At 28.4% G+C, this 14,666-nt stretch overlaps 1 protein-coding gene across 1 annotated transcript; it reads left to right on the top strand.

The window, feature by feature from the left end:
• The first annotated feature begins 158 nt into the window (after positions 1 to 158).
• Positions 159 to 14,259, top strand: LOC128997362 (death-associated inhibitor of apoptosis 1-like). Its single transcript, XM_054422999.1, has 2 exons — positions 159 to 162; positions 13,376 to 14,259. Exons 1-2 carry the CDS (start codon positions 159 to 161, stop codon positions 14,257 to 14,259), a joined length of 888 nt encoding a protein of 295 aa, XP_054278974.1.
• Positions 14,260 to 14,666: the final 407 nt, after the last annotated feature.

The following is a 14,666-nucleotide window of genomic DNA, read 5'->3' as shown; positions in this document are numbered from 1 at the left end:
AAGAGTTAAACTTACTCAGACACCTAGATCTGTCACACATCTATCAAAATCAAACTATGGAGTCATGGTCAAGTCAATTAAGACAGTTGTTCTGGAATTGGCTGAATGACGTCAACATTCCTATTCTCAATTGTCACAATGAGAATAGGAATGTTGACATGGGTGAGTGTGGGGGTAGTTGGTTCCTCAGTCTTTAATCAGTAGCAGAAGCGTTTGGTTGTCTCCTAGGTAAACCTCAACACACACATAGGCTAGAGACTTAGTCAAAGTATAGTTAGCTAGCTTCACTTGTTAAAAATTATTACAAGTCCTTTTAAAAGACTTAGACAAATTTTCAGTCTCTATGTCAGCAAAACTTAGCCAAAAGTGACTATAGCTAGGTTCAAACTTAGAAAATTTTCAGTCTTCAATACATTCACATATGTTAGAAACTTAGTCATATTCAAGTGACTATAGCTAGGTTCAAACTTAGAAAATTTTCAGTCTTCAACACACTCACATATGTTAGAAACTTAGTCATATTTAAATGACTATAGTTAGGTTCAAACTTAGAATATATTCCAATAGTCATCTTTGTTACAATTAGAAATGTTCTAAGTTTTTAAAGGACTTATAATAATTTTGAATGAGGAAATTCACCTATGTTTAAAGAAGGAACTTGTGAAATTTGTTCATATTATCAGTTGCTTGTATTTGGCTAAGTTTTGCTGACATAGACTGAAAATGTTGTAAGTTTTTAAAAGGACTTGTAATAATTTTAAATAAAGGAAACTAACAATATTCCTAAGTTGATTGTAAAAACATGTTAAAATCTATGCTGTATATCCTACTAATCTGGTACATATATCCAATTGTTGCTGCTATAGTAACTATTAAAAAATATTCTAAGTCTAGAAAAGGACTTGTTACAATTTAATAGAATGATCCTAAAATCATTTCAAAGTTTAAAGTAAGAATTTGTTTAGATCTATAAGAGGATCAATTACTTGAATAAGACTAACAGCATATATTTTAAGAATAAGACTAACAGCATACATTTTAACAAGTTTTACAATCCTCTTAGGAATATTGCTAGTTTCCTTTATTTAAAATTATTACACATCCTTTTAAAAACTTAGAATATAGCCAAACAGTCTCTATGTCAGTAATACTTAGCCATATTCAAGCAACTAATAATCCAAACAAATTTTATAAGTATTATTTTGTTTTTTCCTAAAGAAATTCATCACAGATATTCAACACTGGTCTTGAAACTGTACATATATACTCTTGACGAAATAAACCCCTATAAAAACAACTTGGAACCTTCTACCCCTACTCCACCCAGGACTTGTACTGGACCAAGTGATGAGGTAATTTCCAGAGCTTTGTTATTATAAATACATCTTGTTACTGCAGGTTACTTTTAACAATTATAAATGTAAAACTAATTTTTACTTTCCAAAATTTCCATCTAAAATCAAACCATGTTACATAATATTAATCCCTTGAAATGGAAATAATTATCTAGGGGTATTTGTACAACATTATGCAACCACAAATTAACATTTATTTGAACAAGGTTACAAACTAGCATAATTGGACTAAGAGAAAGAGTTTTTAGGGGAATTTTGGCATTTCTCTACAGATGATTTTGGAGAGTTTTAAAAATAAATAATTTAGTATATCAAAGTGTTTTTGTATTGTTATTAGTTATAAATAAAATGCACATAAATGGAAGTTTAAAACTCCCTATGTTATTTTAATTAAAAATAAGTCAAACTGAAATTAATGTAGTCTATAGTTCTTGTATTAGAATAATATAAAATAAATGTTTTTTCATATATGATTGTTTTATTGAAAATATCCTTAAACTTGATAATGGTAACTACTCAATGATTTATAATAATTGACAAGAAGAAGAATAATTTTGTAAGGAGATTAAACCCTTAAACTTGTCATTTACTAGTAAAAATAGGATAGATTGACAAGAGATTAGTAATCTTATTTATATTAGTTCATTTCAATAGATTCCCATAGATTAACACTGAAGCTAAAATAATTTGGCACCTCCTCTATTTTATTTGATTGACATTAGCTATATGGGCTATTAATTAATAGCTATGTCTAAGAAATGTGTCAGTCTTAATATAGCTCCACTAGAAAAACATGCCATGCTGTAAGATTCATGACATCATAATAGTGGATAGATTAATTAATAAGTTTGTTGCCCTATCCCATATTTTTTAAGTAAATAAGTTGGTTGTTTGTCAGATTTTAATCTTAAGAGTTAGGTACAACTATCCACCACTGTAATGTAGTGTTTTGTTGCCTACACTGCAGTGTGATTTGTTTTTTATTTGAGCCTTAGCCTTAATCACCATCAATAATAAAAGATCATGCCACTCAACTTTTACTCATATTTATATTAAAATCTATACAAAGTACCATCTTTATTTTTATTGATATACTACAGTAGGACTAATTTTGGGACAGTTTCTCTCATTGATGTATTTAATAGAATAATCTTATTATGATTCTAAGTAGTATAACAAGTATCTATCAGATCCACCAAGACTTGCTCAGACACCCAGATGTGGTGCCAAACTATTGGATGAATTAATTATAGAAATGGTCCTAAAGAGTTGGTGTCAAATAAGGCATTGTGCCAAATATTCTAGGTAGGAGGAGGGGAAGGAGGGGGAGAAAAGGAGAAGTAGGAGAAGAAATATGACAAGGGGGAGAAGGGAGAAGAGGGGATAAGAGGGGGGGAGTCTCATTGGTCATGTATTTCTAAAATGTTAACCCTGTGTGTGTGGGTATGTCTGAATTGGCAAAATAGGAGGAGCTGTTCCTTCAGTCTCTCATCGGCAGCACAAGTGTTTAGTCATCTCCTGGGTAAGTTCTCAACACACACATAGGCTAGAGACTTAGTCAAAGTATAGCTAGTTAAGTTTCCTCGTTCAAAATTATAACAAGTCTTTTAATAAACTTAGAAAATTTTCATTCTAAATGTCAGTGAAAATAAACTTAGAACATTTTAAGTCTAAATATCAGTGAAACTTAGCCAAATACAAGCAACTGATAATCTGAACAAATTTCATAAGTTTTTTTCTTTAGACTTAGGGGAGTTCCCTTGTTTAAAATTATAACAAGTCCTTTAATAAACTTAGAAAATTTTCATTCTAAATGTCAGTGAAACTTAGCCAAATACAAGCAACTGATAATCTGAACAAATTTTATAAGTTTTTTTCTTTAGACTTAGTACAAGCAACTGATAATCTGAACAAATTTCACAAGTTTTTTTCTTTAGTCTTTGGTGAGTTTACTCATTCAAAATTATAACAAGTCCTTTAAGTTTTTTTCTTTAGTCTTTGGTGAGTTTACTCATTCAAAATTATAACAAGTCCTTTAATAAACTTAGAAATGTTTCAGTTTAAATGTCAGTGAAACTTAGTCAAATACAAACAACTGATAATCTGAACAAATTTCACAAGTTTTTTTCTTTAGACTTAGGTGAGTTTACTCGTTCAAAATTATAACAAATCCTTTAATAAACTTAGAAAATTTTCAGTTTAAATGTCAGTGAAACTTAGCCAAATACAAGTAACTGATAATCTGAACAAATTTCACAAGTTTTTTTTTAGACTTAGGTGAGTTCCCTTGTTTAAAATTATAACAGGTCCTTTAATAAACTTAGAAAATTTTCATTCTAAATGTCAGTGAAACTTAGCCAATCTAAATGTCAGTGAAACTTAGCCAAATACAAGCAAATAACAAGTCCTTTAATAAACTTAGAAAATTTTCATTCTAAATGTCAGTGAAACTTAGCCAAATACAAGCAACTGATAATCTGAACAAATTTTATAAGTTTTTTTCTTTAGACTTAGTACAAGCAACTGATAATCTGAACAAATTTTATAAGTTTTTTTCTTTAGTCTTTGGTGAGTTTACTCATTCAAAATTATAACAAGTCCTTTAATAAACTTAGAAATGTTTCAGTTTAAATGTCAGTGAAACTTAGCCAAATACAAGCAACTGATAATCTGAACAAATTTCACAAGTTTTTTTCTTTAGACTTAGGTGAGTTTACTCGTTCAAAATTATAACAAATCCTTTAATAAACTTAGAAAATTTTCAGTTTAAATGTCAGTGAAACTTAGCCAAATACAAGTAACTGATAATCTGAACAAATTTCACAAGTTTTTTTTCTTTAGACTTAGGTGAGTTCCCTTGTTTAAAATTATAACAAGTCCTTTAATAAACTTAGAAAATTTTCATTCTAAATGTCAGTGAAACTTAGCCAATCTAAATGTCAGTGAAACTTAGCCAAATACAAGCAACTGATAATCTGAAGAAATTTCACAAGTTGTTTTCTTTAGACTTAGGTGAGTTCCCTTGTTTAAAATTATAACATCCTTTAATAAACTTAGAAAATTTTCATTCTAAATGTCAGTGAAACTTAGCCAAATACAAACAACTGATAATCTGAACAAATTTTATAAGTTTTTTTCTTTAGTCTTTGGTGAGTTTACTCATTCAAAATTATAACAAGTACTTTAATAAACTTAGAAAATTTTCAGTTTAAATGTCAGTGAAACTTAGCCAAATACAAGCAACTGATAATCTAAACAAATTTCACAAGTTTTTTTCTTTAGACTTAGGTGAGTTCCCTTGTTTAAAATTATAACAAGTCCTTTAATAAACTTAGAAAATTTTCATTCTAAATGTCAGTGAAACTTAGCCAAATACAAGCAACTGATTATCTGAATAAATTTTATAAGTTTTTTTCTTTAGACTTAGGTGAGTTTACTCGTTCAAAATTATAACAAGTCTTTTAATAAACTTAGAAAATTTTCAGTTTAAATGTCAGTGAAACTTAGCCAAATACAAGCAACTGATAATCTGAACAAATTTTACAAGTTTTTTTCTTTAGACTTAGGTGAGTTCCCTTATTTAAAATTATTACAAACCTTAAACAGTTTTAAACATTCCCCATGTCAGCAATACTTATTTACATTCAATATGATTATACTCTAAACAAATCTGGACCTCAGTGATCTGCCAGTTTACTTTATACCAATCCAAACAACTTTTAATTTGAAAATACAATTTTGTTAATTTTAAAATGTAAATATACTATGCCTATTTACACAATTAGTAAAAGGTGATTAACAAATATTATTATGGATTCTCAAAATTGCAATTCTCCCTACCCTTTTCAATAGGAACCCAAGATTTATACTAGTACATTTAGAACTACTCTTAAGGTGACAATGTAAAATGTGAGGGGTAGTTGTTACTCAGTCTATAATCGGCCGTACACATGTTTAGTTGTTTCCTGCATAAGTCTTCAATACACTCACATATGCTAGAAACTTAGTTGTATTCAAGTGGTTATAGCTAGGTTCTTTCCTTTAAAAATATTTAAGTCTTTTTAAGACAGAATATTTTTCAAAAGTCACAATGACATGAATACTTAATCATATTCAATTAACTGATATATAGGTTCCTTCAATTAAAATTGAATAAGTCCATTTTCAGACTTAAAATATTTTCAAATAGTTACCATAGTAACAACACTTAGATGTATCCATGTGCCAGATATACAGCACAGATTTTAACAAGTTTTTACAATAAACTTAGGAATATTACTTCCTTGACCAACATAGCATCAGTGATCTACAAAAAGTTTACTTTATACTTTTCAAAATAAACTTGAATTTTAGAAATATAATTTTATTTAACATTATTTATGCTTTTTAAAATAAATTGAATATAAGAAATATAATTTTATTTAACACTATTTTAACTTTAAACAAATAAATTTGAATTTAAAAATTGAATTTTAATAATTTCAAAATCTAAATGTGTTCTATCCATTCCCATAATTCATAGGAGGGAGGTTTACAAATATTATTTAATTGATTCTTAAAATTATAATTCTCCCTACCATTCTCTTGTCAAAGTTTTAATTGGGATCCAAGATATATCCAGTACATTAAAACTACTTTAGAGAGCTTCATGAATGTTTTCTTATGTTTCTTACTGTGGAAAAAATGAATCTTTGTAAACATTTAGAAAAAAAGTAGGGTTGTAGGTTAGTTTTTCATAAACTTAGAAATTTTTTCCTTACTACTTTTAAATCTAGAAAACAGTCTATAACACTGGAAACCTTGCGGTGTTAACTAAAGGTGTAATAGACTTAAACATTTAGAAAATTAGTAGGGTTGTAGGTTAGTTTTTCATAAAACTTGAAAAAAATTTTCCTACTACTTTTAAATCTAGAAAACAGTCTATAACACTGGAAACCTTGCGGTGTTAACTGAAGGTGTAATAGACTTAAACATTTAGAAAATTAGTAGGGTTGTAGGTTAGTTTTTCATAAAACTTGAAAAAAATTTTCCTTACTACTTTTAAATCTAGAAAACAGTCTATAACACTGGAAACCTTGCGGTGTTAACTAAAGGTGTAATAGACTTAAACACTTAGAAAATTAGTAGGGTTGTAGGTTTATTTTTTTTCATAAACTTAGAAATTTTTTCCTTACTACTTTTAAATCTAGAAAACAGTCTATAACACTGGAAACCTTGCAGTGTTAACTAAAGGTGTAATAGACTTAAACACTTAGAAAATTAGTAGGGTTGTAGGTTAGTTTTTCATAAACTTAGAAATTTTTTCCTTACTACTTTTAAATCTAGAAAACAGTCTATAACACTGGAAACCTTGCGGTGTTAACTAAAGGTGTAATAGACTTAAACATTTAGAAAATTAGTAGGGTTGTAGGTTAGTTTTTCATAAACTTAGAAATTTTTTCCTTACTACTTTTAAATCTAGAAAACAGTCTATAACACTGGAAACCTTGCGGTGTTAACTGAAGGTGTAATAGACTTAAACACTTAGAAAATTAGTAGGGTTGTAGGTTAGTTTTTCATAAACTTAGAAATTTTTTCCTTAAATCTAGAAAACAGTCTATAACACTGGAAACCTTGCGGTGTTAACTAAAGGTGTAATAGACTTAAACATTTAGAAAATTAGTAGGGTTGTAGGTTAGTTTTTCATAAAACTTGAAAAAAATTTTCCTACTACTTTTAAATCTAGAAAACAGTCTATAACACTGGAAACCTTGCGGTGTTAACTGAAGGTGTAATAGACTTAAACATTTAGAAAATTAGTAGGGTTGTAGGTTAGTTTTTCATAAAACTTGAAAAAAATTTTCCTTACTACTTTTAAATCTAGAAAACAGTCTATAACACTGGAAACCTTGCGGTGTTAACTAAAGGTGTAATAGACTTAAACACTTAGAAAAAAAGTAGGGTTGTAGGTTAGTTTTTCATAAACTTAGAAATTTTTTCCTTACTACTTTTAAATCTAGAAAACAGTCTATAACACTGGAAACCTTGCGGTGTTAACTAAAGGCGTAATAGACTTAAACATTTAGAAAATTAGTAGGGTTGTAGGTTAGTTTTTCATAAAACTTGAAAAAAATTTTCCTACTACTTTTAAATCTAGAAAACAGTCTATAACACTGGAAACCTTGCGGTGTTAACTGAAGGTGTAATAGACTTAAACATTTAGAAAATTAGTAGGGTTGTAGGTTAGTTTTTCATAAAACTTGAAAAAAATTTTCCTTACTACTTTTAAATCTAGAAAACAGTCTATAACACTGGAAACCTTGCGGTGTTAACTAAAGGTGTAATAGACTTAAACACTTAGAAAATTAGTAGGGTTGTAGGTTTATTTTTTTTCATAAACTTAGAAATTTTTTCCTTACTACTTTTAAATCTAGAAAACAGTCTATAACACTGGAAACCTTGCGGTGTTAACTAAAGGCGTAATAGACTTAAACATTTAGAAAATTAGTAGGGTTGTAGGTTAGTTTTTCATAAAACTTGAAAAAAATTTTCCTACTACTTTTAAATCTAGAAAACAGTCTATAACACTGGAAACCTTGCGGTGTTAACTGAAGGTGTAATAGACTTAAACATTTAGAAAATTAGTAGGGTTGTAGGTTAGTTTTTCATAAAACTTGAAAAAAATTTTCCTTACTACTTTTAAATCTAGAAAACAGTCTATAACACTGGAAACCTTGCGGTGTTAACTAAAGGTGTAATAGACTTAAACACTTAGAAAATTAGTAGGGTTGTAGGTTTATTTTTTTTCATAAACTTAGAAATTTTTTCCTTACTACTTTTAAATCTAGAAAACAGTCTATAACACTGGAAACCTTGCGGTGTTAACTAAAGGTGTAATAGACTTAAACATTTAGAAAATTAGTAGGGTTGTAGGTTAGTTTTTCATAAAACTTGAAAAAAATTTTCCTACTACTTTTAAATCTAGAAAACAGTCTATAACACTGGAAACCTTGCAGTGTTAACTGAAGGTGTAATAGACTTAAACATTTAGAAAATTAGTAGGGTTGTAGGTTAGTTTTTCATAAAACTTGAAAAAAATTTTCCTTACTACTTTTAAATCTAGAAAACAGTCTATAACACTGGAAACCTTGCGGTGTTAACTAAAGGTGTAATAGACTTAAACACTTAGAAAATTAGTAGGGTTGTAGGTTTATTTTTTTTCATAAACTTAGAAATTTTTTCCTTACTACTTTTAAATCTAGAAAACAGTCTATAACACTGGAAACCTTGCGGTGTTAACTAAAGGTGTAATAGACTTAAACATTTAGAAAATTAGTAGGGTTGTAGGTTAGTTTTTCATAAAACTTGAAAAAAATTTTCCTACTACTTTTAAATCTAGAAAACAGTCTATAACACTGGAAACCTTGCAGTGTTAACTAAAGGTGTAATAGACTTAAACACTTAGAAAATTAGTAGGACTACTTTTAAACTTAAAGTTGTAGGTACATTTATAAAATCTTTAGTGTATTATTAATACTTCTAAACAAAGAAATATCTGTAGCACTTTAATCTTAGCAGTGCATACTAAAAATGTTACAGACTTAAAAAATTTAAAACAGAGATTTATAGCTTTTTCAATTAATCAAAGAAACTTTGATACTAATCACTCTTTAACATAAAAACAGTCATTAAAAACATAATGTTTAGTTGCTATTACATGTAAAACACTAAGTTAGGTCTTTCTGATCAAATATTATATTTATAAAACTCCTTCTTTTTGATCAAATATTATATTTATAAAACTCCTTTAGTTTTCCAATTTTAAAACCACCAAGAATATTTCTATATCTTTCAAGAAAAGAATCATCTCTGATAAAAATACAAATTAATTTTGCAAATATCTATAGAGCACTAATATAAATTTTGTATTTCATGCTGCTATGTTTATTAATCAGAAGTTTAAATATGAAATATTTAATTTAGGGATTTAATTTTAACAATGTACCTATTCTAAATATTATTTAATGTAAGGAATGTTTTATGTAAATAAAGTATGTCTATATCTCTCATATTTTAAGTCCATATACCCCTCTTTACTATAAGGCTTAGTTGGGCTTAATATTAGACACTTAAGGTTCAAAAGGATTAAAAGTATGAAAATTAACTTAAAATCCTTGGTAAAATTATCTCATATAATACAATATATAAGTTTGGATCATTCAACTTCTCTTGATACTCACACCCAATCAAAAATCTTCCCTACTAATTCTACAATATATAAGTTTGGATCATTCAACTTCTCTTGTAATTATCTCATATAATACAATATATAAGTTTGGATCATTCAACTTCTCTTGATACTCACACCCAATCAAAAATCTTCCCTACTAATTCTACAATATATAAGTTTGGATCATTCAACTTCTCTTGTACAATACTCACACCCAATCAAAAATCTTCCCTACTAATTCTACTCAGGATAACCTAAACATCCAACCAGACCCCTATTACAGATTTTTTCATATATCATAAATAACTTTGGAACTCCCCTTCCCACTTTATAAATATCAGGATGACCTTGAACCATCTTGTCACTTCTAGTAGCTTACATATTATCACTCAGGATGACCTTGAAACCCTCTTGTCACTTCTAGTAACTTATATATTACCACTCAGGATGACCTTGAAACTCTCTTTGTTACTTCTAGTAACTTACATATTATCACTCAGGATGACCTTGAAACCCTCTTGTCACTTCTAGTAACTTACATATTATCACTCAGGATGACCTTGAAACTCTCTTGTTACTTCTAGTTACTTATATATTCAGGATGACTTTGAAACCCTTCTAAATGACTTAAATATTTAATTAAATATAGAGGTAGGGGTTCTAATTGTCCATCTGTTTAGAGTGGGAAGTTTTGAAAATTAACCTTTAACCTGTTTAAGTGAAATTTAAATGGTTATAGTGATGGGGGTTCCAATTGTCTATCTAGAGTGGGGAGTTTTGCAAAATTAACCCCCTCACTGTTTAAGTGAAATTTAAATGGTTGTAGTGGTGGGGGTTTTAATTGTCTATTTAGAGTGGGGAATTTTACAAATTCCCCCTCTCTATTTCACATGCCCAACAAACATACATAAAGAACCAACCATTCCATGAACAACTCAGTCTGAAATGGTACTTGACATAAGTTAGTTGAGTAACAAACATGTTGAAGTGTTCTAAGTGATAAATATATTTAGTGGGTTCAGATATATGTAAGTTGAAATAATATTTACCCAACTCTTTGTTGTTTTTATAAATATGGAAAGGTATACAGTACAAAATTTGAAAAATATTGCAAGAAATGTTGGTGTTGATGTTATTCCAAATACTAGTCGAAGAAGGATTATTTGGAAGATCATGAACGAATTGGTAGAAGTAGAAAATGTACAATATTTTATTGATCGTTTGAATGATCCAAAAGATTTATATGATTTGTATAATACATTGGAAGAAGAAGTATTTGAGGGGAGTTTACAGAGTAGACTACAAACAAAATTCTACATTGTTAAACAGAAACTATTACGAATGAATCAAGTAGCATGGAAAAAACTATATAAAAATGAATCTTTTTCAGAGAATTTTATGACAACATTTGAGAGTAAAATTGATTTTAATGAAGTTGTAAAGTATCAAAATCTCAATTCTAGAATTATCATCAAATTTTTCAACAAGTTTAACTTTGTGGTTTTAGTTGAAAACCAAAACTTCTCTAGCATTGTCCTTACCCAACTTCAAAATCAAATCAATTGGGATATATTGATCTACTATCAAGATGTGCCTGAGGAGTATATATTGAAAAATTACAATAAACTTTCTCTAAATGTTTTATTAAGAGCCAAGAAATTATCAAGAGAGTTCATAACATGGATACTGATAAATGATCAAATGAGTTTTCAACAGATATGGCCAAATTTAGCTCAATACCAAGACTTAACTAGAGAGCAAATACTGTTAATACATTTACTGTTAAAAAATGGAGAAGAGTATTATACAAAACAGTTTGGACATTTGATTAGTAGGTATCAACAGCTGGACTCTTTCCTTTTAGATTTCTTTCCAAACATATTGCACTGGCCAACAATCTCAAGATATCAGAATATATCTGATGATGATTTGATCAAGTTTAAAGCAGTGATTGATTTTAAAATTTACCTGTCAAGAGGTATACCACTAAGTGACCATGTCAAACATCATATCCCCAAACCCTATACTGAATCAACTGTTCAATCAGATTGCCCAATATGTTTGAATCAAACACAAGATAATATTATTTTACAATGCAAACATATATTTTGTAGAATATGTATAACAGAATGGATGAAATGTCACAATACATGCCCCTTCTGCCGAAATATTATCCCATTACCAATCATATAATTAAAATAACCCCCTTCAATACTACAGTAATCAAAGTCCCTACTCTACCATCACCCCCCCCCCCAAGAAAACCAAGATATAACTAAACCCCCTCCAATACTACAATAATCAAAATCCCCACTCTACAATCACCCTCCCCCCCAAGGAAACCAGGATATAACTAACTGCAGCTCTTGGATGGTTACAGTGTTGGAATAACACGGAAGTGTTTACTATAGTATTGAAACATATGAGTGTTTAACACTTAGACGTAAGGATGGAACCAACATTGAAATTGGAATCAACATTGAAATTTGAAGCAACATTGAAATCCAAAGAAGAAAAAAAAATTGTTGAAAACATATTAAGATTTTTAGTTCTAAAATCAAACTTTTCCAAATTAAATCCAATAATAACATCACAAGTTGATACCCTGATTTCATTTCTGATTGGTAATTTTCCACCAAAGGAAATTGACTTGGTATGGCAAAAAGTCTCTAAAAAAAGACCTTACATTAAGAAAACTAGAAGAAGTAAAACAAACAAATATAGAACAAATGTACAAATGGAAGATGGTGAAACCCCTCAAATTATTTGGGAACAAACATCTAACTCCAATAAAACTACAGAAAATGAAGAATATAATATAATTTCACAAGATGAAGAACCTGTTGAAGGACATTTAGAACAAACCCCTAACTTAAATATAACTATAAAAAATGAAGATTATAATGAATATTCAGAAGATGAACTCAATCTTGATAAAATCAAAGTAGAAAGTAACAGCTCAGTTGAAAAGAAAAAAATTATACTTGAAACACCTCATCTAACAGAAGAAGAAATAGAAATGCTAAACCAAATAGAAAAGTATAATAAGAATTATTACAAAACTAACCAGTGTCAACTGACTGAAGAAAAAATGGAATTTAAAGATTTTAACATAACCAACAATGAAATAAAATATATAGACTTTCAAACAGTATTCATGGAAGATACTGAAGAAAAAATAGGATGTACAGAAGTTTTTGGAATAATTAGCAACTTAAATGTAAATAACCAATGTCAACTGGATGAAACAAAAATGAAATGTACAGAAGATTTCAACAACTTTGATGAAAATAACCAATGCCAACTGGATGAAACAGAAATGAAATATATAGAAGATTTTCAAACAGTATTCCTGGAAGATATAAAATTTGAAGATGAACAACTTTCCTTTTAAGATCTATAAATATGAAAATCACTATAAATTGTAAATATTATGTCACAAATTCTAAACTGTATTCAATTTGAATGTAAATAAATTTATTTATTCACTTATAAACTTGTTATTGAATATTATCCAATGCAATTATTCATTTTAAAGGGGTATAATTAGAATTTGTCATGTTTATTTTGCCAATTTTACTTAAATTTATGTGGTAGTTAAACCTGCAATTATGATTTATAAGTTAAAATAATCCCTACCACATACTAGTAAATGAAAAAACCCCACCTTAGTCAAATAGTTTCTAAAATTTCTCATATACAAAACCAGCATCTTACTAAGAGACCAGTCAGTGTTGTATGGAAAACTATTACTGTTTAGATTTTGGTTCAGTGTTATATGGATTATCCTTATTGGTTGTGTTTTGGTTAGTGTTGGAAAATTTGAATATGTCAGATAATATTCAAAGATTTTATTATGAAATAGAAAGATTAAATAGTTTTGTGAATTGGCCAGTTACATTCTTAAGTCCAAATTTAATGGCAAATGGTGGATTCTATTATTTTCAGAGAGAAGATTTTGTTCGGTGTGCATTTTGTGGTGTAGAAATTGGATCTTGGGTTGAAGGTGATGATCCTGCATCAGATCATAAACAATGGTCACCATCATGCAAACTTTTACAAAATATACCATGTGGAAATGTTCCCATAAAAAATAACTCTAAAGATGAGTTATTACTTTCATTTCAAAACTTAGGAATTAATCAAATTAAATTTCCATCCTTTCCCAATTACACATTATTAGATGCAAGACTTAAATCTTTTAAAAATTGGCCAAAAACATTAAAGTTTACACCTGAAATGTTTAGTGAGGCTGGATTTTTTTATACAAAGAAGGGAGATGGTATTATATGCTATTACTGTGGTGGGGGTTTAAATAATTGGAATGAGGAGTCGGATGAACCCTGGGTTGAACATGCTAGATGGTTCTCAAAATGTTATTTTTTATTAACAACTAAGGGGAAAGATTTTGTTAGTAAAATCTGTAAACAATCTTTAACAAAAAAATTAAAACAAGATACTTCAAATGAATGTAAACCAAAACAAGAGGAGGATAATAAAACAGTACTAAGCACCAATTTACAAAATAAAACTTCAGGAAGTAATGAATGCAAAATATGTTATATGGAAGAAGTTGCTATTGTATTCTTACCCTGTGGTCATGCTGTGGCCTGTGTAAAGTGTGCTTTGTCACTAATTAAATGTGCCATTTGCCGTCAAACTATTACTGCAACCATCCGTGTGTTTTTTTCATAAAAATATAAATATATTATATTTATAAATATTATTAAGGATTATACAAGTTTTAATATTCTAACATTATTTGATGTTTGTTATAATATATCAGATGAATAAACTTATGATATCTCATATGAAAATATTTGATGCTATTGTTGAATAAGATTTTAATTTTAGTGAACAAACAAAATTATTCTTTGAACATTGAATGTGGTAATTTAATAATATAAAACTCAGTTGTTATAAAAAGTACAATTTAAAAAATCTATAACTATACAAGTTTCTATAAAAGATCATATTATTCTTGTATAAATAATAAAACTATTAAATATTAAAGAAGGAGAATAATTGTTAAAATACTTTCTTGAATAGATTCTATTTATTAATAAAAAATGTGCTATAAAAGTAGGGTTAGTTTTTACAAG

Source organism: Macrosteles quadrilineatus, unplaced genomic scaffold (assembly GCF_028750875.1).
Source record: "Macrosteles quadrilineatus isolate MER2022 unplaced genomic scaffold, UCM_ALF_1.0 Scaffold_6__1_contigs__length_79288215, whole genome shotgun sequence".
Lineage (NCBI taxonomy): Eukaryota > Metazoa > Arthropoda > Insecta > Hemiptera > Cicadellidae > Macrosteles > Macrosteles quadrilineatus.
The sequence above is the reverse complement of the archived record's forward strand: the minus strand, read 5'-3'. Positions and strand labels throughout refer to the sequence as shown.